The sequence below is a fragment of the Sminthopsis crassicaudata genome, chromosome 1, assembly GCF_048593235.1.
Source record: "Sminthopsis crassicaudata isolate SCR6 chromosome 1, ASM4859323v1, whole genome shotgun sequence".
NCBI classification, from domain to species: domain Eukaryota; kingdom Metazoa; phylum Chordata; class Mammalia; order Dasyuromorphia; family Dasyuridae; genus Sminthopsis; species Sminthopsis crassicaudata.
This window is the reverse complement of record NC_133617.1, coordinates 420120758-420146109: the sequence shown is the minus strand read 5'-3', so window position 1 is coordinate 420146109 and position 25352 is coordinate 420120758. Positions and strand designations below refer to the sequence as shown.

At 41.1% G+C, this 25352-nt stretch overlaps 2 protein-coding genes across 8 annotated transcripts in view; one reads left to right on the top strand and one right to left on the bottom strand.

Annotated features, from left to right (window-relative positions):
• The window catches only part of RGP1 (RGP1 homolog, RAB6A GEF complex partner 1), a 35245-nt gene that overhangs the window by 9658 nt on the left and 235 nt on the right, over positions 1 to 25352 (bottom strand). The window contains exons 2-12 of one of the 6 annotated variants that reach the window (XR_012484516.1): positions 24993 to 25153; positions 24765 to 24898; positions 24279 to 24415; positions 23724 to 23807; positions 23480 to 23629; positions 22944 to 23090; positions 22552 to 22679; positions 22112 to 22301; positions 21267 to 21418; positions 19389 to 19602; positions 18984 to 19286 (exon numbers count right to left, since the gene is read on the bottom strand). Coding sequence is in view for 5 of the 6 variants with exons in the window: in XM_074280340.1 (XP_074136441.1) it covers positions 21195 to 21418; positions 22112 to 22301; positions 22552 to 22679; positions 22944 to 23090; positions 23480 to 23629; positions 23724 to 23807; positions 24279 to 24415; positions 24765 to 24880 (1176 nt within the window). In the remaining variant the exon portion in view is untranslated. Of the gene's footprint in view, positions 1 to 18983; positions 19287 to 19388; positions 19603 to 21017; positions 21419 to 22111; positions 22302 to 22551; positions 22680 to 22943; positions 23091 to 23479; positions 23630 to 23723; positions 23808 to 24278; positions 24416 to 24764; positions 24899 to 24992; positions 25257 to 25352 lie in introns of those variants that run through there. The other 5 variants (XM_074280336.1, XM_074280337.1, XM_074280340.1 and 2 more) reach the window with 5 other exon arrangements.
• Positions 16934 to 21066, top strand: MSMP (microseminoprotein, prostate associated). 2 transcript variants are annotated; one of them, XM_074280348.1, is made up of 4 exons: positions 16934 to 17661; positions 19842 to 20155; positions 20368 to 20476; positions 20774 to 21066. In XM_074280348.1, the coding sequence occupies exons 2-4, from the start codon at positions 20029 to 20031 to the stop codon at positions 20952 to 20954; spliced, it is 417 nt and encodes a 138-aa protein (XP_074136449.1). In that variant the 5' UTR covers positions 16934 to 17661; positions 19842 to 20028; the 3' UTR covers positions 20955 to 21066. The 2 variants fall into 2 exon arrangements, with proteins under 2 accessions (XP_074136449.1, XP_074136450.1); XM_074280349.1 differs by having other exon boundaries at positions 16984 to 17714.

Genomic DNA, 25352 nt, shown 5'->3' with positions numbered 1-25352 from the left:
AGAGATATTGTAGAATAGGAGGATAGACAAGATTTGTTAATCTGGTTGGATATGAAAGAGAAGAGAAAGTCAAGGGGAAAAAAATGAATTTGTGAGCCTGGATGACTAGAACAGAAATAAGAAAAGTCTAGAAAACAGATAGATAGGTTTGAGAGGAAAGAGAATAAATAAATTTTGTGTTAGGCTTACTGAGCTTGAGATGTCTAAAGAATCTCCAGTCAGAAATGTCCAATAAACAATTGGGACCCAATTCAATACAAAGCAAAAAACAAGGTGCTGAGAGATACAAAGGTGACTAAGTCATGGTCCCTTCCTTCAAGTAGTTTTAAATCTCATGAACTAAAGACAGGAAAAACAGGAAAGCTCATTTACAAGATCACAAGTCTCTCTTCCACATCACAGCAGTTAGAGGAACACCTGAAAAACCTGTATAAAAATTTTAATCTCTCTCATTCCAAAGTCATCCCAAGTTTTACTTTTTCCTTTATGGAGTGTTTACAGTACCTTATTGTAAAATTTTGGGCTATTATAGATATGTTTTATGCATTTCTGCCTTCACTTGCCTTTTGTGGTTTCTACAAAACTCAAAAAAAAAAAAAACAACATATTTAATTTATCCGGATATATCAAAATTGCAATGGAGAAAGTCAAGGTGTGAAAGGGATAAGTTGTAGTCCAGGGGCAAGGGGCAATGAACACCTGACCTGAGGTAGAAGCAATAGGAATGAAGATAGAGAAATTAAGGGTAGAGAAAGGAGCCAAAGATTCCTCTAAGATAACAAAGAAGAGAATGTGCTGCTGTACACAGAACTAAAAACAAACAAACAAACAAAAAAACCTCTCTTGAACAAATCGAAGGATATTATAAGATATGGTCAATTTATCTTAAGAACCATTAAATCTAACAATTGGAAGAGTTCTTAGAAATCATTTGTTCAAAACATCTAATATAGGAATCCCCTCTAAATGTTAGGCTCACCCCTCTATATCCACTGAACCATCTAGCTTCTTACTCCATCTATAACATGAATAGAAAATACCTTTATAACAATCCTGACAAAATGATCACCCAATTTTTGCACAAAGACCTCCATGAGAGGGAACCTACTTCTTCTCAAGATGGCACATACTTCTGGAGTAGCTTTACTTGTTAGAAAGTGAGCTGTTGATGGCGGTGTTTATAATGAGTTTAAATCTTCTTTTCAAAACATCCAGCCATTACTCCAAGTTCCATTCTCTGAAGTCAAGCCTTGCCTAGGGTCACATAGATACTAAGTGAACTGAGGAAGTTGTTTTTCTGACTTCAAACCCAGTACTCAATGCACTTTGCTACTACCTATCTTAGATACTCCCTCAAATATCCTGCTACCTATAAACATACATGCCTTAATTGCTCTTCCTGATCTGACTATACCTATTTTTCAACTTCCCTTTGAGTTTCAACTTCTAGAGAAGGTCATCTATAATCAGTGACTCCCTCTACTTTCTCCTCCCACCCTTCTGTAATCCCTTTGTATCCTGAACTCTCCATTCAACTGATATTCATTTTCCCCAAATTACCAATGATATTTTGTCAAATCTAATAGTCTTTTCTTAATCTTCATCCTTTCTTCACCTCTCTGCACAGTCTCTGACATAATCAATCACCCTCTTTCCCTGGATACTCTCCCCTCTCTAGGTTTTCATATTGTCCCTGCTTGTTTCTCCCTATCCGTATGACCTCTTCTTCTCAGTCTCCTTTGCTAAATCTTCATCCAAGCCATGCCTACTAACTATAAATTTCTAACCCTCAAGACTCACCTTGGGTGCTTTTTTTCCTTCCTTCAAAAGCTCCCATTGGTTCCAAATTATCATTTCTAAGCAAATAATTCTCAGAGTCCTAAATTCAGCTCTAATGTCCTTCCTGACTTTTAATCTCACATGACCAAGTGACTTTGATATCTTGACCTGGATATCCCATAGGCAACACCAAATTAATATAATCAAAATAGAACTCATTCTTTCCCCCATAAACCCTTTCCCTTCTTCCTAATTTCTCTATTACTACTGAAAGTACTACCATCTTCCCAATCATCCAAGCTCACAATCTTGGTATCAATCAACTCTTCATTCATATTCCCTCTAAATATCTATGCAATTGGCTAATTTCCTTGTTGTTTCATTTTCATAATATTTAATACTGCCCTTTTCTCCCTTCACATCACCCTCATCCTGGTGTGGGCTTTCATCATTTCATATCTGTACTGCTGCAATAACCTTCTGGTTGTTCTCCCTATTTAAGTCTCTCCCAAATCCAATTCCTTCCCTTCTCTTCCACAATGATCTTAAGGCACAGATATGATCCATGCTGTCTTCCATCTCAGTTCATTTCAGTGGCTCCTTAATACCTTCAGGATCAGCTATCCTGCTAACCTTCAGTCTGGTTCCTTCATACTTATGTCCCCTGTGCCTCAATGTTCTCACTTCAACCTAGTGGTTTCTTGGACTTTCTTCAAGATTTAGCTCAGTGTTTAGAACTTTTCCTAATCCTTCCAATCCCACTCTCAACTGCTAATCCTTCCTCTGAGGTTACCTTCCATTTACATTCTACGCATCTCTTACACATAATTATTTTGTATTTTTGTTTCTCTTTGTGTCGAAGTGCTTGACTCAGTTCTATATACAGAGTAGGTTTGTGACCCTGACCATGGACAAGTCACTTAGCCTCCCAGTGTCCCAAACAACTCTATAAAACATTGGGTAGCAGTAGAATTATTATATATATTTTTTTTATTTTTAAGCTATGCTAAATATTTTAGCTACTATATTTTTTTTCCAGAGGTGGGATGAAGGAAGATAAATATTCAGTCCTTATAAATTCTTTTAAAGCTAGCTACCACAAACCAAAGTTATTTTTCACTAGCACAGTACTCATTTATTTGAAGGATCAATGCATTGTAGAATGCATTGATGGGAGAAAAGTTTACTAACACCTCTTTTGTGGATTTCAGTACTCTGAAATAGAATTTATCCAGGCTTGGTGACTTGGGGGCAGCTAAGTACTCTTATTAAAATTTCTTCATCTTTAACTTAGATTACAACTCCCTATTAATTATTTTCATGCTATCTTCATTCAAAAGATCATTCTTGGCAGGGAAAAGAGCATCTAAGTAACATGTAAGTAATCTGATTATCCACTGTCCTTTGATAATAATGTTCCTCCTGACATTGGTCTCAAAATGTTAGAAATATAGATTACATTAAAAATCTGTCACCTTCAAATTTCTCTTAATTTTTTTGAAGGACAATACTTGATTGAAAATGGTTCCGCATTCACCAGGCAGCCAGGATGAAATTGGCTGCCAACAATCTGAAACAGTTCCGTCGGATGAGGCTTTGTGGAATCAGTGGTGGAAGCAAAGAACATTTTCTTGGCTTTTACCATGTATATAGTGGGTTCTCAGTAAATATTTAACGATGATGATGACTACACCACAGCATAAAAATTTAACATCTCTAAGTTGCAATCTGTCCAATTCAGAGTGGGACAAAAATCACCTTCTTTCCAGTTTCTCCACTTCCTATTTCATCTGCTGCAGGTCAAAGTTGTGGTATAGTGAAAACGAATGTGAGAAGGGTATTTAAGGATTTTGTATTGATGGTAGTAGCATGTTCTTGAGGTATGACTGTGTCTCAATTGGCAGCAATACTGGAACAATACAGATTCAAGTGCAGACAGAGCAGCTAAGTGAATAGAGATTATAATACCAATGTCAGAAGATAAAAACCTGTATTAGGATGGTAGCAATAGGAAGGGAAGAAGAATTGGATCTGATTTTGTACTTGAAAAGCAAAAGGCAAAAAATGACTGGAGGTTGCAAGCATTGACAGGTATAGCGTCACTGACAGTAGTTAATATAAAAGTTAGGAAGAAAATAACTTTGGTTTCTGACATGTTGAGTTTGTGTGTCATCAAAAGAAACTAGCATGAACCAATAGATATTTCAGGAAACCTGTCAGCCTTTGTGTGGTGAGTTGAAATCTAACAAGAGCTTATTTAAAATAAAATGGACTGCAACTCACTTCCAGTTGATCAATGATGGACAGAAATAACTACACCCAGAGAAGGAACACTGGGAAGTGAATGTAAATTGTTAGCACTACTGTCTATCTACCCAGGTTACTTATACCTTCGGAAGCTAATACTTAATGTGCAACAAGAAAATGGTATTTACACACATATATTGTATCTAGGTTATATTGTAACACATGTAAAATGTATGGGATTACCTGTCATGGGGGGAGGGAGGGGATAATTTAGAAAAATGAATACAAGGGATAATATTATAAAAATAAATAAATAAATAAATGAAATGGACTGGGGTAGCTAGGTGGTGCAGTGGATAGAGCACTAGCCTTGAATTCAGGAGGACCCGAGTTCAAATCTGGTCTCAGACACTTAACACTTCCTAGCTGTGTCACTTAACCTCAGCCTCAAAAAAAAAAAAAAAAAAAAAAAAAAATGGACTAAGATCTCAAGTCCCCCATTCCTGGAGATATTTAAACAGAGATTAATGACCATTCCCCAAAGATGTTGCAGCAAGGATTCTTATATTCAGTAGGACATTGGGCTAAATAATCTATAAGATCCATTCTTAGTCGAGGACTGATTCTTTTTTTATTATTCAAATTTTTTTTCCAATTAACAAAAATCAATTTTCTTTCTTTCCCACCTCCTTTCCCTATTAGAAATGAAAAACCAACTCTTCCCCCCTCCCAAAAAAAACCCACATCTTTTATAATAAACTCCTTCCTATACTGGCCATGTCCAAAAAAATATACATCTCAGTCTGCATCTTGAGTCCATCACCACTCTGACTGGAGATGAGTGGTATGTTTCATCATGGGTAAGTTTTTTATGATTCTAAAAAATAATTCTGAACCATTGAGAATATACTAAATATTTGAGTAGAGGATTAGAAGCATATATTAGAAGTATACACACACACACACACACACACACACACACACACACACACACACACACACGACAAATACTAATGGAACTTGTCCACTTAAGGAATTTTTAATCTTTCTATTCCAATCAGTATCTATGAAATGAAGGAGACAAATGAAAAATTTAGAAGTAGATCTCTGCTCACTAAGAACTCTGAAGAATACCTACAGTGTCTTCCCTCTCATCCCAAACCACTCCATATTTCCAGGGCAGGGAAATCAGAATCTGTGGAAGATGAAGAGGGCCCAGCTCTTTGCTTAGGCCTGGGTATCTGCCAATCCTGAACACACACTTCTGCCTCAGGCAAGGGCTACTGGGTAGTTTAGGGGAAGGAGGTACGCAGATGAGAGGTGTGGCTGACTCCCCAGGGAGAAATCAAGGCAGTTGAGCCACAGTCTGTGATGCCTGTGGGAGCCCTGAACCTTTACGGTTTCCTGTGCTCTGGTTGTCCTGGTAACCTGTGGCCTCCCTATTTGTACTGGCACTGTGGTGCCAAGAGCGGAAGCAAAACTAAAGCAGGGGGAAGACTTGTAGGGAAAAATGTGGGTAATGCAGCAACTATGCCATTGCAAGGTCAAACCTAGGGCAGAGATATGGAGAACAATTCTTAAAGATTTATGCTATGCCTGGATGAGATGGTTAGGCTTTGCAAGATAGATAGATAAGAATGACATCTAGAAACAGAAAAAGATAATACTAAGTAGTAGCAAAATCTTTAGAAGAAAAGACTGAGAGTAGGAAACATCTTACCTTAAATGAAAAACTCAAATTCCTTTACCAGAAAATATATTGTCACCAACAATGATATGTACACAAAGTCCTAACCACAAGATACAGAGGTTTATTAAAAGAAAAGAAAATCTTAGACTCATTCAAAGCTAGAAAAATTTAGAGAGCTAGGGGCAGCTAGGTGGCACAGTGGATAGAGCACCAGCCTTGAATTCAGGAGGACCTGAGTTCAAATCTGGTCTCAGACACACTTAACACTTTCTAACTGTGTGACCCTGGGCAAGTCACTTAACCCTAGCCTGGGGGGGAGGGGGGAATTTAGAGACTCAAAAATGGTGAGTGTTTTTAGGATTTACTGAATGTTGAATTTTGTGTAGTCATGAAAAATTAGCAAAAGACTTTAGAGTTGAACCAATAAATCATAGGAAGAGAATTTGATAAGATAACTTCAGCAGTGTTGAAGATAGGACTGGAAATTTAGCAAAGCCTAAGTAGAATACTGGGAGAGATCTTCCTGACCTCTTAAAATGACATCAAGGAAAAAAGCAGGCTTGTCCAGACAAGTCCATACTGTCAATAGATTCCTAAACCCAACACAGTAGTGCAATTCTTCTAATAACCTTCTCCACTCATCATAGAATTTTAAAGCCAGCAAAGACATTAGAATTTGTTTTGGTTAATCCTCTATAATGCATCAGTTCCCTCCCCACCAAGTCACCTCTCCCTTCATTAAATTCTCTCAGATTGTTCTGAAGAGTTGTTTCCTCTTATCGCTGTTCAATGTAGACATAGAATTTTCATGGCTGTGCTCAGATCTCTGTTCCAGGTATGGTTTAGCCTTGTGTTTAAACTCTAATATGCATTTCTACATACATGTATACACACTATATTATGCATATATAATATTATACATTTATAAAATGCAATAACTGTATATATATTCACATGTAGACTGCAATATATATTGACTGCAATATATATTGTACATACATATTCATTTACAGAAGGCAATATACAATGTGTGTGTGTATATATATATATATATATATATATTCATGTTGTAATTTAATTTTTCTGTTGACTATATATCCATTTGTACATTTATATCAGTGTCTTTGTACACACCAAGAAGTCAGAGCACAGGTCTATAAATTCTCTATATAGGACCCAAGAAGAGTTTAATTAAACTTTTTATATTTATAATGGTAATAATTAACACATGTCTAGCACTTTGAAATCTGCAAACTAATTTACATATATTATCTCACGTTAACCTGGGAAACTGATATAAGTATTATCATCCTCATTTTACAGATGAAGTTGAACATCAGACCAGGTTGCCCACCATCACACAACTAGTTAACTATTAGAGCTAGAGCTAAGATGTGAATCCAGATCTTTTTAACTATGAATCTAGTATCACCATCCATTAAAACATGCTATCCCTCATAATTATGATATGGTTAAAGATCTTGGATATCAATCAACAAAAATTTATGCAGTGTCTATTATGTGCCAGATGCCATGCTATGCACTAGATTTACAAAAAGAGGCAAAAGATAGTCGGTCCCTACCTTCAAGAAGCTTACAATCTAATGATATTAGATGTTGAGAAGAAATTGAGGAAAACTGCTAATTTGAAAAAGACTTCTTACTCAAAAATGATGCCTCCTATGTCTTAAGTACTGTGCTTGGGATGAGAGAAGACCTAAATTAATAAATTCTAGTCCCCACCCCTCAAAGTTCATAATGTATATAGCTAAAAAGATGACATTGCATACACATCTCTTTCGACGATATACCCAGAAATGAGTGCCACGAAAGAAATCTACTATCAATGAGAAAGATATTATTCAGGCTGGAAGAATTTAAGATATATTTATGGCTGAACTAGGTCTGTAACTGGGAAAGAGGTTTAACTGAGCTTGGAACCAGATATGGAACTGGCCTCTGAAGGAAGACTATAGAGTCCAGTGGTCCTCAAACCTTTTAAATAGGGGGCCAGTTCACTGTCCCGCAGACTGTGGGAGGGCTGGACTATAGTAAAAACAAAACCTCACACTGTCTCCGCCCCTCAGTCCATTTGCCATAACCCAGCGGGGTTCTCAGCAGGCCCCATCTGGCCCAAGAGCTGTAGTTTGAGAACCCCTGCTATACATGCTTGACTATAGGAGGCAGCAGATAAGGAAATAACTGCCACATGGAGAATAAGTTCTCAGGTCCTATATAGAGATGCTCAAGGAAATAAGTTCCTAATGCAGGAAACAGGGAAAGGGAAGGAGATTATTCTAAACAGAGGAAAAGGTTAAACTAAAGTAGGAAAGTGATATTTGGGGAATAGCCACTGATCTAGATTGGCAACATCAAAGAGTGAGTAAAAGAAAAAACAGAAACCAGGACCAAAAGATAATTTTGAGGACTCAGCATGGAAGACCCTGAATGACCTGTTGAGGACACTGACTTTATTCTGTAGACAATGAGGAGCAATAAAGGTTTTTAACAGAGGGAATAACATTATGCATACTATGTTCTGTTGGAAGTAAGATATGTAGGGTGGAATGGAAAACAGATTAGACGAGGGGAGATCTGCAAAAGTTATTCCAATAGTCTGATCAAAAGATAAAGGCAAGAAGGATGGAGATAGGAAAAATAGAAAAGTTTGAATACAATTGATTTGAAAGAGGAGGGAGGGAGAATAAAAAGGACTTGTTGACTGACTGAACATGAGAACTTTGGTACATGGCAAAGTAGACATTCCATTTAGAAATAAGGGATTTAAGATGAAGAGCTGGTTTGTTTAATGTGTGAGGTTGGTAAGTTATCCAAACATTAATGTCCAACAGGAAACTAAAAAGGTGGGGCTAGAACTAAAGGAAAAATATAACACAGAATGTTGGCTTCAAAGTCAGGAAAACCTGGGTTCAAGTACTCCTTCTAATACATTCTAGCTCTGTGATCCTGAACAAGGTTACCTCTCTTATAGGTTCCAAAACAATTGCAGAGCTATATGAAGAAAGGGAATTTCCTAGCTAAAGAGTCTCCTATCATACAACCAAACTAAGAAGAAAAAAAGTATGGAACTAGAGATAGAGATTTGATATTCATTTGGAAAGAAATTATAGTTGAAGACATGGAAGAAGAATTAGACTGCCAAGAAAAGCATGTGGAACTAAAAAAGAGAACTAGGAACAAAACTTTGAGAAATGCCCACATTTAGTGGATGGAAAGAATAAAAAAGGCAATTCAGGAGTAACCAAATACTTATCTTCAAAATTAGATCTGGGTCAAAAGCAAGAGGTTTCTAGTAGGGGAGGTTGACAGAATTAAACTCTATAAAGAGTTTGTAAAGGATAAAGAGTAAGCCAATTAGATGGTCACTTTCAAGGAAGCATTTTTAGATGAGAAATGGAGTAGAAATAAAATTTGCAAAGGGTTAAAAAGCAAATGAGGAAAGAAAGAAAGGAAGGAAAGGAAAGAGAGAAAGAGTAAAAAGAGAGAGGAGAGAAAAGAGAGAAAGAAAGAGAGGAAGAAAGAAAAGAAAAAAAGATTTTTACATCCTTAAAGAGAGGTATGAATCAGAGGTAAGAAAAATTAATCACATAAACATTCATAGAATTTTGGAGGTGTTAAGAATCTTAAAACATTTGATTTTAGTTCAATCCATTAATTTTAAAGGTAAGAAACTATTACCAAAACAAGAAGTGACTTATCCTGAGGTTAGGAAGTTCAATAATGGTAGAACTACAACTACAAGTCAGGTTTTCTAGCTCCCAGTCCAGTGATTTTTATAGCATAAAAATGCTACTTTATGAAGGAAGAAAAGTGGAAAAGGTTAAGAACTACAAGTTATGGGGAGATAACATTTTTTTTAACATGATTGTAAACCAAGAAGTAGTATGAAGAAGAGTTTAAAAGAGCTAAAAGAAATGAGCCAGAAAGAGTTGTGGGCTAGAAAATCAACAAAAGAGGAGTGGTGCTTATTGGCAAGGATAAAAGTAGAAACTGAGGAAAGAAAGAATTTACAGTAGAGGAAGTCAGTGTGAAGTTTTCCTCTAAAGGTACCCAACAGAACAGAGGAGGAAGGAAGACAAAGGATAAAGAGAATGAGCCATAGCTACTAGTATAGGCTTAGGCTGATTGAAAGAGCAAAACAGAAAAACAACAGGTCTAGAATAGGAGAGTAATGGAATTATGTAGAAACTGGTCAGAATATCCTTGCTTTTGGCCAAAGGCTGAGATTTATTGGGCAAAAATGCAGTAATTATAATCTGTTTTAAAATATATTAATAACATCAAAATTGAACAAAATTTAAGTGGAAAACAAGCATTTTAGAGTATCCAAGGAATTAGTCATCATGATACTTTTTGTTTAAAAGATTTTGATTTTTTTGAATCAGAGATTAATAGTCATATATGTCAGTGTTAAAAGAGAGTAACAGCATGCAAGATTTCAAGTTTTGCCCCCCCCAAAAAAAAAATTTCCAAGAAAAAGGGTTTGGACCCATGCACTTGTCATTTCATATAAATAGCTCTCAGCAAAGAAAGACTGGTAATTATTGTTCTACAATTTACAGTTCTATACATTGCCAAGGGCACTGAGAGGGGGAATGGCTTGCCCAAGTCACATGGAATGAAGGACTTGAACTCAAGGTATTCTAACTCCAAGATTAGTCTTCTATCTGCTATACCACATTCTTACAGAGTGGCAATTATTCATTTTCTTTTCCTCCCGTTATTTTCCTTAAAACTCAATAGAGATTTTGTTTTCCCCAAACATTTATTATTTTGTCTGGTCCTAAAAAGTAATCAATTCCCTTAGTAATGAAACTTAGTAGCTTCATTAATTAAAATGGCAATAAACCCACAAATTAATTTAGATAGTAATGGCATTTTTGTTATAGTTGGCACAGCCCAACCAAGAACAATGAATCACTCCAACTATTTGTCTTACTTTATTATTATTATTTTAATCTAAAATGTGTATTGATATATTAAGTCCAGATATATTTATGCATTTCATATTTTGAATAAAATTTCCATTTTTACCTACTAATCTTTACTAGTAATATTTTTAAAAGTTAATTATTTTTATAAATTTAATCCATATCTGGATTTTTTTCATTAAATTTTGAGGTTTTTTTAAACAAAATATTTTATCTGATTAAAAAAAAAAAAAAAAAAAAAGATCTCAAAATTGCCAAGAAGTCATTGTCATTGTACAATACATGGAAGCCCTGGATCTTTTCCAAAAGCTTTAAAAGAAATTTAAAATGGAATTATTTTATAATTAGTGGCAAAACTCTAAATTGCTTATAAAATACTTAGACCATATTTCCATATGGAGTAGGAGAAAAAAAAAAAAACAATTAAAACTTCGTCTGGCTCAGGGAAATTTTCAGATACAAGTTGAGTTAAAGGTGATGATGATGATAAGAGTATAGTAGAAAAAAATTATAGGCATAAAATATACATGCTAACTGGAGAATAAAATGGCAAACTAGTATCTCAGCCAAGAAAACTCTAAATGGGTCCCAAAGACCCAAACGAATAGCACTACTGAAGGGACACTACTGAACAACAAGTATACAATATGCAAAGTGAATTAAATAAAATTACCATATTAACAGATTCTGTATAATAGATTCATCAATGCATATCCAACTCACTGAAAAAGGACAGTTCAACATTTGTTGAACATCTAATGTATCAAGCACTAGGGATATAAAAACAAAAATGAAAAAAGTAATTGAAAACAATGATTGACAAGTATGGTTAACTTATCTCTACTATATATCATCCCAATACTTCTTTGCTTTGCTTAAAGACCTATAATGAGAAAAAGATCACATCAGAACTTCTCATATAATAATAACAGCTTTTCCTAACTTGATCCTACCTCTGTGAACCCAAACTTGTTTAGTCATTTCAATTGTTTCCAGTTCTTCACAACCCCACTTGTGGTTTTCTTGGCAAAGATACTGGAGTAGTTTGTTATGTCCTTCGCCATCTTATCTTATAGATGAGAAAACTTAGGCAAACAGGGTAAGCGACTTATCCAGGGTCACATAGGTAGTATGTGCCAAATGCCAAATATGAACTTAAGTCTTTCTGACTCTAGGCCTGGCACTCCTGGCACTCTTGTACTACCAAACCAAGCTTAATCTTGACTATTCCTCGATACATAATCCCTTCCAAATGAGTCAGTCACCACAAGAATCCCTGTATATATATACTTCCATACACATTCATAAAGAGTGGCTCCTTCCATATCAAATGCCAAATTCCAACCGTATCTAAATTCAATTCATCTTTTAAGGACCAATTCAGTTCTCTTCTCTCCTATAATGTCACAATCACTTATTCCAGCTCATCTTTATCTGTAAAAATCTTTGAAATCATAGAACCATTTTAAATCACATTGTATTTCATATGGATAAAGATAGCCACTGACAAATGAGTTGTACCAAATAAATGTGTTAGAAATAGCTATTTACAGGAAGAGTTAGAGATTCCATTTAAAATAACTGTAGACAACATAAAATGTTTGGGAGTCTCACCTGCAAATAAAAAGGGAGGGAGGGAGGGAGGGAGGGAGAGAGGGAGAGAGGGAGAGAGGAAGAGAGGGAGAGAGGGTGGGAAAGAGGGAGGGAGAGAGGGAGGGAGAGAGGGAGGGAGGGAGGGAGAGAGGGAGGGAGGGAGGGAGGGAGAGAGGGAGGGAGGGAGGGAGGGAGGGAGAGAGAGGGAGGGAGGGAGAGAGGGAGGGAGGGAGGGAGGGAGGGAGGGAGAGAGGGAGGGAGAGGGAGAGAGAGAGAGAGAGAGAGAGGGACTCTATAAACACAATTATAAAACATTTTTTACACAAAAATCTAAACAACTGAGAAAGTATCAATTAATAATAGGCCAAGCCAATATAATAGAAATGACAAATCTACCTAAATTAATTTACTTATTCAGTGTCCTACCAACCAAACTTCTAAAAAATTGTTTTATACATATTTAACATGTATTGGTCAACCTGCCATGTGGGAGAAGGGGTGGGGGAAGAGGGAAAAGTTGGAACAAAAGGTTTGTCAATGCTGGAAAAATTGCCCATGCACATATCTTGTAAATAAAAATCTATAAAAAAATTTTTTTTAATTAAAAATTATTTTATAGTGCTAGGAAAAAAATAACAAAATTCATCTGGAAGAACAAAAGGTCAAAAACAAATTAATGAAAAAAAAAAAATGAAGAGAAGTGGCTTAGCTGTACCAGATCTCAAACTGTATTATAAAGGGGCAATCATCTAAACAATCTAGATGGGTTAAGAAACAGTGGTGGAACAGTAGAATAGATTCACAAAACAAATTACTATGGCCATATCAATTTAGAGTTGTATAAATCTGGGTTTATCTCCCAAACTTTTGGGACAAGAAATCACTATTTGACAAAAACTGTTCTGAAAACTAATAAATAGTATGGCCGAAATTAAGTATGGCCCAACATCTTACAACATAATCCAAGATAAAGTCAAAATGGATACATGTACTATAAGCAAATTAGGAGACCGTAGAATAATTTATCTCTCAGATCTATAGAGAAGTATTCATGACCAAAAAAGAGATATTACTAGATATATAAAGGACAATTTTGATTGGATTAAATTTAAAAGGTTTTGTAAAAACAAAATTAATGCAACCAAGATTAATAAGAAAGTAGAAAAGTGGGGAAAAATCTTTTAAAATATTTGACAAAGGGCTCATTTCTCAAATATAGAGAGAAATGAGCCAAATTTAGAAGAATATGAATCATTCCCCAAATGATAAATGGTCAAAGGATATGAACACATAGTTTTCAAACAAAAAAACAAAGCTAACTATAGTCAAATGGGAAAAAAGCTCCACTATTAATTAGAGAAATGTATATTAAATTCTGAGGTACCACTTTACATCCATCTTTTAAAAAATGACAGAAAAAGAAAATAATGTGAGAGATGTGGGAAAATTAGACACTAATGCACTGCTGGTGGAGTTGTGAATCAGTTCAACCAATCTGGAGAACAATTTGAAACTATGCTCTATAGTTTCTTTTTTATTTACCAGATATATGCATGGGTAATTTTACAACATTGACAATTGCCAAACCTTTTGTTCTAATTTTTCCTTCCTTCCCCACCATGGCAGGTTGACCAATACATGTTAAATATGTTAAGAGTATAAATTAAATACAATATATGTATATATGTCCAAACAGTTGTTTTGCTGAACAAAAAGAATTGGACTTTGAAATAGTGTACAATTAGCCTGTGAAGGAAATCCAAAATGCAGGCAGACAAAATTAGAGGGATTGGGAATTCTATGTAGTGGTTCATAGTCATCTCCCAGAGTTCTTTCGCTGGATATAGCTGGTTCATTGGAACTGATTTGGTTCATCTCATTGTTGAAAATGGCCACATCCATCAGAATTGATCATCATATAGTATTGTTGTTGAAGTATACAATGATTTCCTGGTCCTGCTCATTTCACTCTATGCTCTATAGTTTTATAAAATTTTTGCATACCCTTTGATCCAGCAATACCAATACTAGGTTTATATTCCCCCACCTCCAAAAAAAAAAAAAAAATTTGAAAAGAGGACCTATTTGTACAAAAATATTTATGTTAACTCTTTGTGATGGCAAAGAATTGGAAATGAGGGGATGACTATAATTTTTGAATGGCTGAACAAGTTGTATATGATTGTAATGGAATACCATTGCCATAATAAATTATAAGCAGCATGATTTCAGAAAAACCTGAAATGACATGAACTGATGGAAAATGAATTAAGTATAAGAATAATGTTATATACATTACATTAATAACAATAATGATGATCAACTGTAAATGACTTAGCTATCCTCAACAATGCAATGATCCAAGACAATTCCAAAGGAGTCTTGATGAAAAAACTATCCACCTCCAAAGAGAGAATTAATGGAATTCCAATGTCCATTGACACACATTATTTTTCATTTTTATCTTTTCACTGGGTGTTGTTTGTATATTTACTGTGGGAAAGTTTTGCAGATTGAATATGTGTAGCCTATATAAAATTGCTTACTGACTCAGGAAGGGAAGAGGCAAAGGAGGTAGGAAGAGAATTTGGAATTCAAAATTTTTTAAAGCGTTAAAATTGATTTTACATGGGAAAAAAACAAAATATTATAAAAAATAGCTGCTTAGAAATATTAACTCCATAATATGATTGTGCATTTAAGACTAGCCCACATATTTATCCCATGAAGTACAACATTGTACTTACAATATTGCAAAACTGAATCACCATACATAATAACCTTTCTATGATTAAGAATGCTATGAGTTTCACCCTGGGATGCTAGAAACACATTTTCCCTTCCTGTGGGACTTGTACTGTCCTTCTTTCCCCAGCCTCATGATTTTAGTGGTACCTCCACAGTCTGGGACAGGAGTTCCAGAAAGAGGGAGAGACATGCAAGGCTTCTTAGAAAATGTGACCTAGAACTGGTATACATCTTCAGGGACACTTTTTTGGTCTGAGCCAGGGGCTGTTACAACCTTTTTTTTCTCCCCTAAGAGCCCCAAAAAGAAAACATCCTGCTTGCTTCCAACCAGAATTTCTCAATTCAGTCAATAAGCATTTATTAGTTGCCTGTTCAGTGTCGGGCACTGTGCTAGGGATGTTGTTAGTCCTATCCAACTCTTCATGACCCCATGACCCAAAGCATACCACAATCTCCACAGGGGTTTTCTTGGCAAGGATACTGAGTGGTTTGCCATTTCCTTCCCCAGTGGATGAAAGCAAAGGAGGCTTTTCTAACATCAGACAACTGGTGAATGAAGTCAAATTTGAACTGGGGTCTGATTCTAAGTCCATATCACTAAGCCACCCTAGTTGTCTGAGCTATATATAATGGGACGCAAAAGACAATCCCTGTTCTCAAGAAGTTCTCAAAGAACTGCTGCCAAAATATGTCCCCCAAAACCCATTTCAGTTTTCTATTATATACTCCCAAGCAAGCATATCATCTTAACGAGCTACTTTAACAGGTTTTTGTTTTAGCGGTTGTAAAGAAAACTGGGGAGGAAAGATCTTCATCTTCAACAACAAAATGTAGAATAATATAACCAGAACTTGGAAACCTACACTAAGCCCTATGTGAAACGAAATACAAGATGAAGAGAGGAAAATGCTGAAGTAGAGGCAGTTAAAGAGACTAGTAATTATGACCCTTTGGCTAATAGTCATACACAGGCACCTAAGACTGGGTATATGCAGGTAAAGGACAACACATTTATAATCTTGTGGTAGGTGTTTAATAAAAGCTAGGTACTGTTGTCACCCAAGTGAGATTATAAACTTCTAGAAGGCAGTGATTAAAGAGAGTGGGAAGAAGAGGCAGGCAAGAGAATGTTTTAAAAAAAAAAAAAAAATTAAAGGGCTCGAGCTAGAAATAAGAACAAGGGTTCTCTGCCTTAGGGTCAATTCACTCTAGCTCGAGCGTCAGCCGGTTCTTTCTCATTCACCTGTATAAAGCCCTAATAGTGCCTGCCTTCCCCACCCCGCTCCACCAAATTGTAGATCTCAAGAGATTGCAAAGCTCTGCAGACTAATCAGTGTGCAAATAACAAAGCAGGCAGTTAGGCACCACTTTGGGAGAAGCCCTGAGCAAAATGAATGCATTTTAAAAATGCCTATTTAATTTCTAAACCTTAAGTAAGGGGCACAGAAGTGAATTTTAACTGCACTGTTTGAGCCCACAGGGCTACCTCGAGATGCTTCAATTCTTCTCCCGACCCACACCACCTGCTGGCGGGCTCCCCAGACCACTCTTTTCTACCTGGCCTTTTTCTTCCCCAGTCTCCCCTAACCCTCCCCCCCCTCCCCGCTGAGCTCCTCGCCTACCCGGCCTACAGGCAGTGCAGAGGCCGGGAGTCCGGGGGTGACTCACCCGGAAGGCCAGCCGGTCCGCCTGCAGGCCAGGGGGCCGGAATGTGCTCACTTCCTCACAGCAGCCACGCACCTGCCCTGGATTCCTGGAGCACCGCCCGGCCCAGGCCGGCCTCCGGCGGATGTTTTGCTTGTCCCCGCGGGGCCGGCGCGTGCCAACTGCCCGCTCACTCTCACCACCACCACCCCCAGCACCGAGAACTAGCACCGCGTGAGCCAACCGCCAGCTCACACCCCCACTTCTCCCTCCCTCCCGCACCGCGGATACAGGCGCGCGCCAACGCCCCCAGCTGAGCACAGGTTCTCCACACACGCCCACAGTCCTTACCCCCAGTAACGCTCTGCAAGTACACAGCGCGCAGTCGGTAACCATCGTTCTGCTCCCCCAACTACATACACCAAAGACGCCACACCAGTCCTCCCCAGCTAAACATCTGCAAAGCCAACCCCAAACACTTCCTTATCCCAAGCCACAAGCTGGTAAACAAACATACGCACAGGCAGTTGGAAGACCCCATCAGCACCATTCCAAACCTCTCTCAGGATGCAGATGCTCAACCCTCCGGCGTATTAGCTACCTACAATCCCTGCTCTCGCCCCTCATTCACCAACCCATATACCCTTACAGTCCACATACTTCACACGTCCGGCTTTAATAGTCCAACAAGAACTCAGATCTCTAGGTTCCCCTTAGAGTTAGACAAATCTCTGCTCCTCCCCTATGTCCCCTGAGACGGCAAGCCACCAGTTGGGGAGGGAGAGGAAAAAGAGAATTAACCAAGCCAGTCTCCAAGCCCCACAAACCTCGAAGACATAGTGGTCCAGGGTGTCGCTGATGGCTTTAGGCTAGATTCACTCACTGCAATCGAAAATGACCTACCCCAAGACAACCCTTGCAGATAGGTACGGAGCATCCTCCTGACACAATTCACGCACGGGATGATTTTTTTTTTAAGCTTTCTTCGGTACTCATTCTGTGAAGGGGGTAAGGATCTAGATGCAGAGCACCTTGGCGATTTCCTGGATATCACTTGCAATGTAGGGAGAGGGCTGGCTGGGGAAGGGGAGGTGGGGGTGGGAAGGGGGAAAACTAAGGACATAAAAAAGTTTGGTACAAGTCCAAAGGATGGGTTTCTTTAAGATTTATTTCTAAACCTGTGCACAGTATGGAAGGAAAGGTGTCTTAAGACAAGGAGAGCCAAAGGATTTGTTGGAGGGAAGAGAGATGGGGCAAATGGGAGATTTATGGAAGTTTTAATCGTTTTGAGAAATCAGAGATGCATATGCAGTGTCCTTCAATTCTGGTAATGGCATTTGAAAAGAATTGACAAAATATGGAGGTGAGGGAATATCAATTTAGGAGTCAATGAGATACTTGACCCAACCAGGAATGTTGAGAATAAGAAAACCTTGAAATCAAGCAGAGTTCAAATCAAATTTAAGAGACAAGGAATACAGAACAGGCCATCTCCCTCAGGTTTGAAGTTTCCATTGGGAAGGGAAAGACTGCTAGTGTAAGATTCAGGCTACACCTATCTTTAAGGGAGGGGCAACTAGGTGGCAGCAGTGGACAGAGTACTGGCCCCAGAGTGAAGAGGACCGGAGTTCAAATACAGCCTCAGATACTCAGGGGGGTGACCCTAAGCCTTAACTCACTTACTTCAAAAACAAAGGGGCAGAAGGTAATAGGGACCAGAGCCAACCAGCTCCAGAATATGAATTTAATGTCAATAGCACAGGATTTGTTAATTCTAGGACCTTACAAAACCATTTGCCCTTCTCCCACCCTCTTATGGAGGAACTGAGTCCAGAGAAGTCAATGATCACACAGCAACAAAGATGGGATTTAGTCAGATCTGCCTCCAAATTCAATGTTCTTCCCTTTACACAACAGTACCTCTACCAACCACCTAAAGGAATCCTTTGATGATACATAGGTGAAAATTGGGAGATGCTAGGGACATGAGATGGAGGGAATAGGTAACATGAAGCACAGGAGGGCAGTCTGCCAAAAGACAGCTGGAGCCAGGGAATGGCAAGGAGTACAGCAGTCCCATCTGTTCTAAAAGCAGGACTTAGGGATCTCCCACATAAGCACTCAGAGCCTGTTACATTTGGTCCAACATGCCAACATATAAGGCTCTAGCAAGTTTTTGGTAACTACCCATGCCCTTGTAAATGTATAAACAGAAGACTTCTTAGAAGTTTAATATGGCCCAGGGAAAACACCAGAACAAAGGACACCTCAGGGCTTTGCTTCCCTTCTTCTCAAGGCCCAAACTGGGAGGTATGAAAAAAGGCTATACATTTGTTCATATACTAGTTTAATATAATTCGCACCGGGAACTAGGAAAAGCTGTCTTAAGACAAGAGTCAATAAGTTTGTTGAAGGGGAGAGGGACAAATGGGGATTTATGGAAATTTTAACCATGTTTTGAGAGATTGGAGATGAGAGATGAGCAATGAGAGGAAGCTTGCTGATGTGGATGGGGAGTGACATCTATGGAACATCTGATAGAGAAACCCATATCTTGGATGTTAACAGATATTCCCTACCTCAAACTCATCTCAGGACAACTGAAAGCCTTCACCTGTGTGTGAAGAGTCCACCTGTGAAGGAAAAGTCAATCCATCTCTAACAGATTGAGGGGAGGGGGAGCCTCAAATAAGGGGGAAAAGGAGAGGGATATGTAAAAAGGATGAAAGCTCCACCTGAGTTAGTAGCCCCATCTCTGGAGCAATCTCAGATGTGGAGCGACCTCTCTTCAATCCAGGTAGCAACAGCAACATTAGTTCCCTTTTCTGGAGCCTCTGGCCGTCGCGCCCCACTGCAGATCCTGGGTTTGGCTGGGACACAGAACTAACCGTCCCCAGGAAATGCCTCCCTCCGGTCCAGGCAGGAATCCCAATACCCTACACCCTCCCACTTTGGGAGAAGGAATGAACAGAAAAGAGGAAAAAAAATGCTCCCTCCTCCCTAGGTTAGGGAAAAGATCTGGGGACCACCTAGCAGTCCACCACCCCTCCCACTTCTCTTTACTGGGGAAATGCCCAGTACCCCTTCCATGTCCACCAACCCTCACCCCTCCCAAGCTGTACTGGGACATGAATCAGCTCTCACAGCTTGTTAAAGCTGGATCTCTTGTTTTCATGCCCTCACCCCAGGAAACACCAAGTTACAGCTTTTCCAGCTCTCCTCAGCAGGGGGCCAGGGTCCTCACTTTATAAACATCCCCATGCCTGCAAGAGCAGAGGGCATAGAATGGTGTGAGACAAGAGCCCAGGGGAGACAGACTAAGAGGGAAGACAGAAGTGGAGGAGACAAAACAGAGAGTAAGCTACTCCTGCAGGAATGGCGCTTCAGCAGTGGACGGGGAGAACTAGGGGGACCCCAAGAAGCTGGGGAACCATCTGTTTGGTGATTTCACTCCTCTTGCAACTGCAAGGAGCTCACAGCAAATGCTACTTCCAAGCTCAAGGTAAAGCAGACGAAAACGGGGAGCAGGAAAAATGGGAAATTGGGGGAGATGATTTGAGTTTGATCCTTACCACAAACATACTTATTTAAGGAAGGATGCCCCTCTTTTCCTTCTTTCCCACTCTTCTCCTTGCCCAGAGTACAATAATTCTCCAATGTCAGGCCAAAGCCCTTCTCATCCCACCCCCACTAATTTTCCTCATTTCTCCTCAGCTCCCTGTCACTATGAGGGGAAATATTTTACCCTGGGTGAATCCTGGCTCCGAAATGACTGTTACCACTGTACCTGCCTACATCCTGTTGGTGTAGGCTGCTGTGATATGTAAGTGATTTGGAGTTACTAAAATGGGACTGGCTAGAAATAGGAAGGAGAGACTGGGAGGAGGAAAATAAGTAGATGACACAGGATTAATTAGATATGACAAAAAGGGATTAAGGCAAGGGGAAAAGAAAGTTGTATTGGGATTTGGAAAGGAATATAGGAGACTGTCCAGGGTGGAAGTCAAATCCTCTTCTTGTTTTAAAATAAGGGCACCTGAAATAGAAATTAACTGGAGGCAGAGCTATTGGGGAGACAGTACCTCAGTGTGAAGTTTCCTTACCCATCACGTTCATCTAGGTCCCAGCATCCCATCGACTTCCCAGCTGGGTGTGAGGTACGACGAGAGGAAGGGACCTGCCACATCTCCCTGGTACAAAAATCTGCCCCTCACCTGCCCTGCAGAGGAGGCCCCCCTGATCCTGAATGGGGCTCAGCCAACACCCCTGACTCTGGGGCCCCAGGACCACGTCCCAGTTAGGTTCCACTGACCATTCACTTTACTGCCTGCCTGCCCACTGCGGCTGCTGCCACCTCCAAGGAAACCACTAGCAGCTGTGAATTTATTCTAAATAAATAAATGGACCACCAAATGCCTGCCATGAAGTCCCTTCTCAGACTCATACAGCCCCAGAAGGGAAGGAAAGGGCCATGCAGAAGTCTTTGTTTTTCATGCTGTGTCCAAGCACAGCAGTGGCACAGCGAGTAACTGGAGCCCAAATCAGATGGTGACAGTGCTGGCACTGGGGCCTGGAGCAGCATAGGAGACCAGTGTGGGGCTTGTGGGCAGCACCTTGATTGGGAGATCCCAGCTGAAGGTATCCACAGGCACTTGTTCAGGTCCTGTCCAGACCACAGGCTCAGGCTGTTCCATGGAAGGGAGCAATGCTAAGCCAGGTTCCCGAGATGTCACAAATTCAAAGTGTAGCCGCCACTTCAAGGACACTAGAAGAAAAAAAATAGGGTGAAAGGTCAGAAAGAAGGTAAAAAGGCAGCAACAAGGTAAGGAAGACAAAAGGAGTGGCAGTGAGAGAGAGAAACCCCTGTGTTAAGAAATATGGGGAAACAGGAATAATTTTCAAAGCTGAGAACTAGGGGTGGGGTTGAGGAGCATGGATACCTCTGCAAATGTTTACACTTAAGAGATCCTGAGGTTAAATCCAGCAGTAGGTAGCAAGCAGCTAACAACCCTAAATTCTGTGTGGGACCATTATCAAGTAGGTTGGAGTATGTTGGGAAACAGGAGTCAACATTATCACATGGACAGTAAATGTAAGCATTTGCAAGGGTTTGGGGGTAGGACAAGGTAGTTAAAAAATCAAGAGAATCTAAAGGTGGGGGAAGAGGGGAATACCTGGAATACAGGTCAATCCTGCCCACCCATGCACAAAGTATAGTTCCATCACACAGTAGCCAGAGGTAGCACTGAGGTGATTACCAGAAATTTTTTTTTTTGCCAAGGGTATTTTGGATATTTATAACATCATTTGCGGATCACACTTGTAGAACTCAAGTAGTAGGAGGTTCTTGTGCCTAGCTTTCAGCTCACCATCACCTTTAGTTGCCTTAGCAAATGATTTCGTGGGCCTTATAAACCCTATAGGTCAGCCATTTCCCACCCCTGGTGTAGAGTCTCACCAATGGCTGTGCAGAAGCCTGGGGTAGAGCTTAATGGAATGGGAAGAGAGAAACTTGTTCTGGTTGTATGAAGACAGGATTCCTGGTGTCGGGCATGAGTGACATGGGACACAGATGGAGCCCCACTTGCCCCCCGGCGTCGTTGATACTCAGGCTGGACAGTCTCTTCTGTCTGTAGACTTACTGAGAACTGACAGCATGGAAAAACATTCACAAGTGGAAATTAGTGCTCGCTACATGGACAGAGTAGCCCTTTTTACCCATACACAGTCTCTCCCCAATTGTAAGGCATCCCCACCACCACCTTGGATATGCTATCTCGCCATCCCCAAAAAGGCTTCCTTCATATATCCCACCCAAGCCTCCCATCCGTACTAATAGTTCAACTCCAAGTTGCAACCCCATCCCTCATTCCCCCCATGGTATTTTCTCCCCCTCACCTGCAAACAGGCCACAGTCCCCTCCCCCAGGTTGAGCGTCCCTATTACGTCCTCCCCAAGTCTGTACACGGACTTGAAGATTCCAAAGGTCCCAACCTTCCCGCGACCGTCACTGATATTGTATAGATCTGGGGGTGGGGGAATGGGGATCTGTGAGCCAGGATTCCTATGCCAACAAAAGTCCCTACCTAAGGATCCAGTAGGGATTGGATTAGAATTGCAACAAACTAGGAAAAAGAGGATGGTATGGAATGGGGGTGTGGATAGGATGCAGGAGGGGGGGAATTCCTGGGGGAATGACTAGAGGGCAGTCTTCCTCACAAATTAATCTATGAGTATACAAATGGAAGTATCTCTGAAGGGAGGCTTTTTGTGGAGGGAAAGATCCTTACACAAACTGCGGCGGGAGGTAGCAGCCATGAGGAACTCTCCTGCCAGTTCTGCTAGTCTTGAGTCCTTTCTACCTGCTTCTTCTTCTTCTAGGAATGGGCTGGAGGGAGCCACAGCCTCATCCTGGGGAAACAGGGCATCCTGGAAGCCTGGGGAGAGAATAAGGGATAAAGTATGTAAGGAATGGGGTATACTGGAAGTTAAGAAAGATTGTTGAGAAGCAACCCAGGAGAGTGGAAACAAATTAGGGAGATGTGGATCTCCAAAGCAGAAACAGAGCAGATGACAGTGCCAGAAGGAGATGATGAGCAGTGAAATCTAAAGGAACGGAATAGTGACCAAGCAGGATTAAACTCCAACATGGTGAAGAGATCACAAGAAGAGGAAACTCAATCTAATCCTCAGAGCCCCAGTCCTTATCATCCTATAACAGCTTCAGTGAAAATGGGAAGCTTCCTTGAAGTCTTCCTCATTCCATACCCCAAGTACTATTATCTTCTCTACCGTTTCCCTTCTTCCCAATGCCCCTACCACTCACCAGTCAACACAAGTACCCTCAGTGGCACCCTAAGCAAAGTGATGGGGCAGTTGACACGCTGGCAGCCAATGGTCAGCTTGTAGACATACTTGACAGACTGACCCCGAAAAGATGGTGGCCCTTCCACAGGAAGCACTTCACTGTAGGAATCTAGGTGGGAAGAAGTCAGGAGTAAGTGAATATATCCCCAATCCTGACCACGGGAAGGCATTTAGAAGGCATTAAAGAAAACTACCCTACTCACAGGATTTGGACTCTCCAGGGTCTAGCCTCAAGTCACAAAACAGAATCTTTGGAGGAGTGGATAGGATACACTGACCCCGCTCACCTAGAGAGAGAGCAAGAGAACTGGATGAGACTGAAAGACACAGAGTCAGGGACAGAGGAAGCCATGAGAGTAGTGGCAGGGAATACCAAATATGATGACAGCATCTAAGATGCCACGTGATTCCCATCCTTTCCTTTGGCTAGCTCAGGAGCATGCAATCCTGGTGTCTTACTCTCATCCGCGTGACAAGGATCATCAGTGACCACTCCCATCTTATGGTCACACTCACACACAAACTGCCTGACGGGGCAGGTCATCTCATCTCCGTGTGACTGTTGACAGTCACCACCCTAGATGACAAAGGCAGAGGCCCTCTGACACTTCCTGCTACTCTCCCCAACGTTGTGAAAACAGTAGTGTCACCATCGCTGCTGCAATCCAACCCCAGCGCAGCAGCAGCCTCCTCAGACAACAAGGACGCAGTGCAGGTAGATTCCAGGCCCGAGTTCACAGGAGACACGCGTCCCTCACCTCGGTGTGGCAAGAACACCGTCTGGCTCTCGGGCTGGACATCTGGCTGGCTGGAGTCTGGGGGGGGCAGTGCCACGCGGCTCTCACTGGCATGGAACTGGCAATGTATCTGGGCGCTGGCCCAGGCCAATGCTTCACTGTGGGGAAAGACACAAATATTACGGAAAGTAAGTCCTGGTCCCCACAAACTTCCGATAACCATTCCCCTCCTCCACAACTCTCTACTCCAGTCCCAAGAAACCTGATGTCCTGGGCTCTATCCTCAAGTCCCACAAACAACTGCTCCTCGTCAATGTCCCGCTCCTCAACCATGTCAGAAGGGGAGTCCTAAACCAGTGCCCGCTAAAAAGGCAAACCACCCAACGCTTATATGTATGTGCACACACGGACACACACCCGCTCACAAAGTACCGAGGGGGTGGGGAGAGCCCGCCCCAGGACCACAGAGGGTCCTTCCTGGGGCACGAGCTTTTCCGCGGGGAGTACCTGGATGCAGAGGTGGCCGTGGGAGATAGGGGGTTTGTGACAGTCACCACACACTCCAGCGCCTCCCCCGCCAGAAACACGGGCCCCCGGCTCAGCTCTGCCACCAGCTCAATCATGGCGGCCCCGGAGCGGCTCTACAGAACAGGCAGAGAGAAAATGTCAGCACTGAGCACGGAGGGCCAGGGGGTGCGGAGCACGGGGCGGGGGGATGGGTCAACAAGCATTTACCTAAGGGTCTGCTTCGCGCCAGGAGCAGGGCCGCGCCAAAGAACCGACAGCCCCCGCTCCGAGGGCCCGGGCTAAAGGAGGACGCTCCCGGTCCACAACCCCGCAGACAATTCACGAGCAGGGCAGGCGGGCCCTTCCCATAGGGCTGCCAGCCGGCCAGTCTGGAGAGGACGGGAGAAGGCGGCCGGGATGGGGACGTAGGAGCCCGGCCCTGGGGGCATCCGGGAAACGTGGCGCGGCTGAGGCCGTGGCGAGGGGAAACACCTGACGGCCCGAAGGAGAGACTGGGGAAGTAGAAAACGAGCCGGCCGCGGCGGAGCGACCCTTCCCCACCCCGGGCACTCCCGATCCCGTCCCCGT

What these genes read in the sequence shown, in the direction of transcription:
- MSMP (XM_074280348.1), top strand. Translation starts at nt 20,029, where the DNA reads ATGGCGCTTCAGCAGTGGACGGGGAGAACTAGGGGGACCCCAAGAAGC. An exon ending in ATGCTACTTCCAAGCTCAAG is followed by an intron (nt 20,156 to 20,367) that starts GTAAAGCAGACG and finishes ATTTCTCCTCAG; the next exon opens with CTCCCTGTCACTATGAGGGG. An exon ending in GGTGTAGGCTGCTGTGATAT is followed by an intron (nt 20,477 to 20,773) that starts GTAAGTGATTTG and finishes ACGTTCATCTAG; the next exon opens with GTCCCAGCATCCCATCGACT.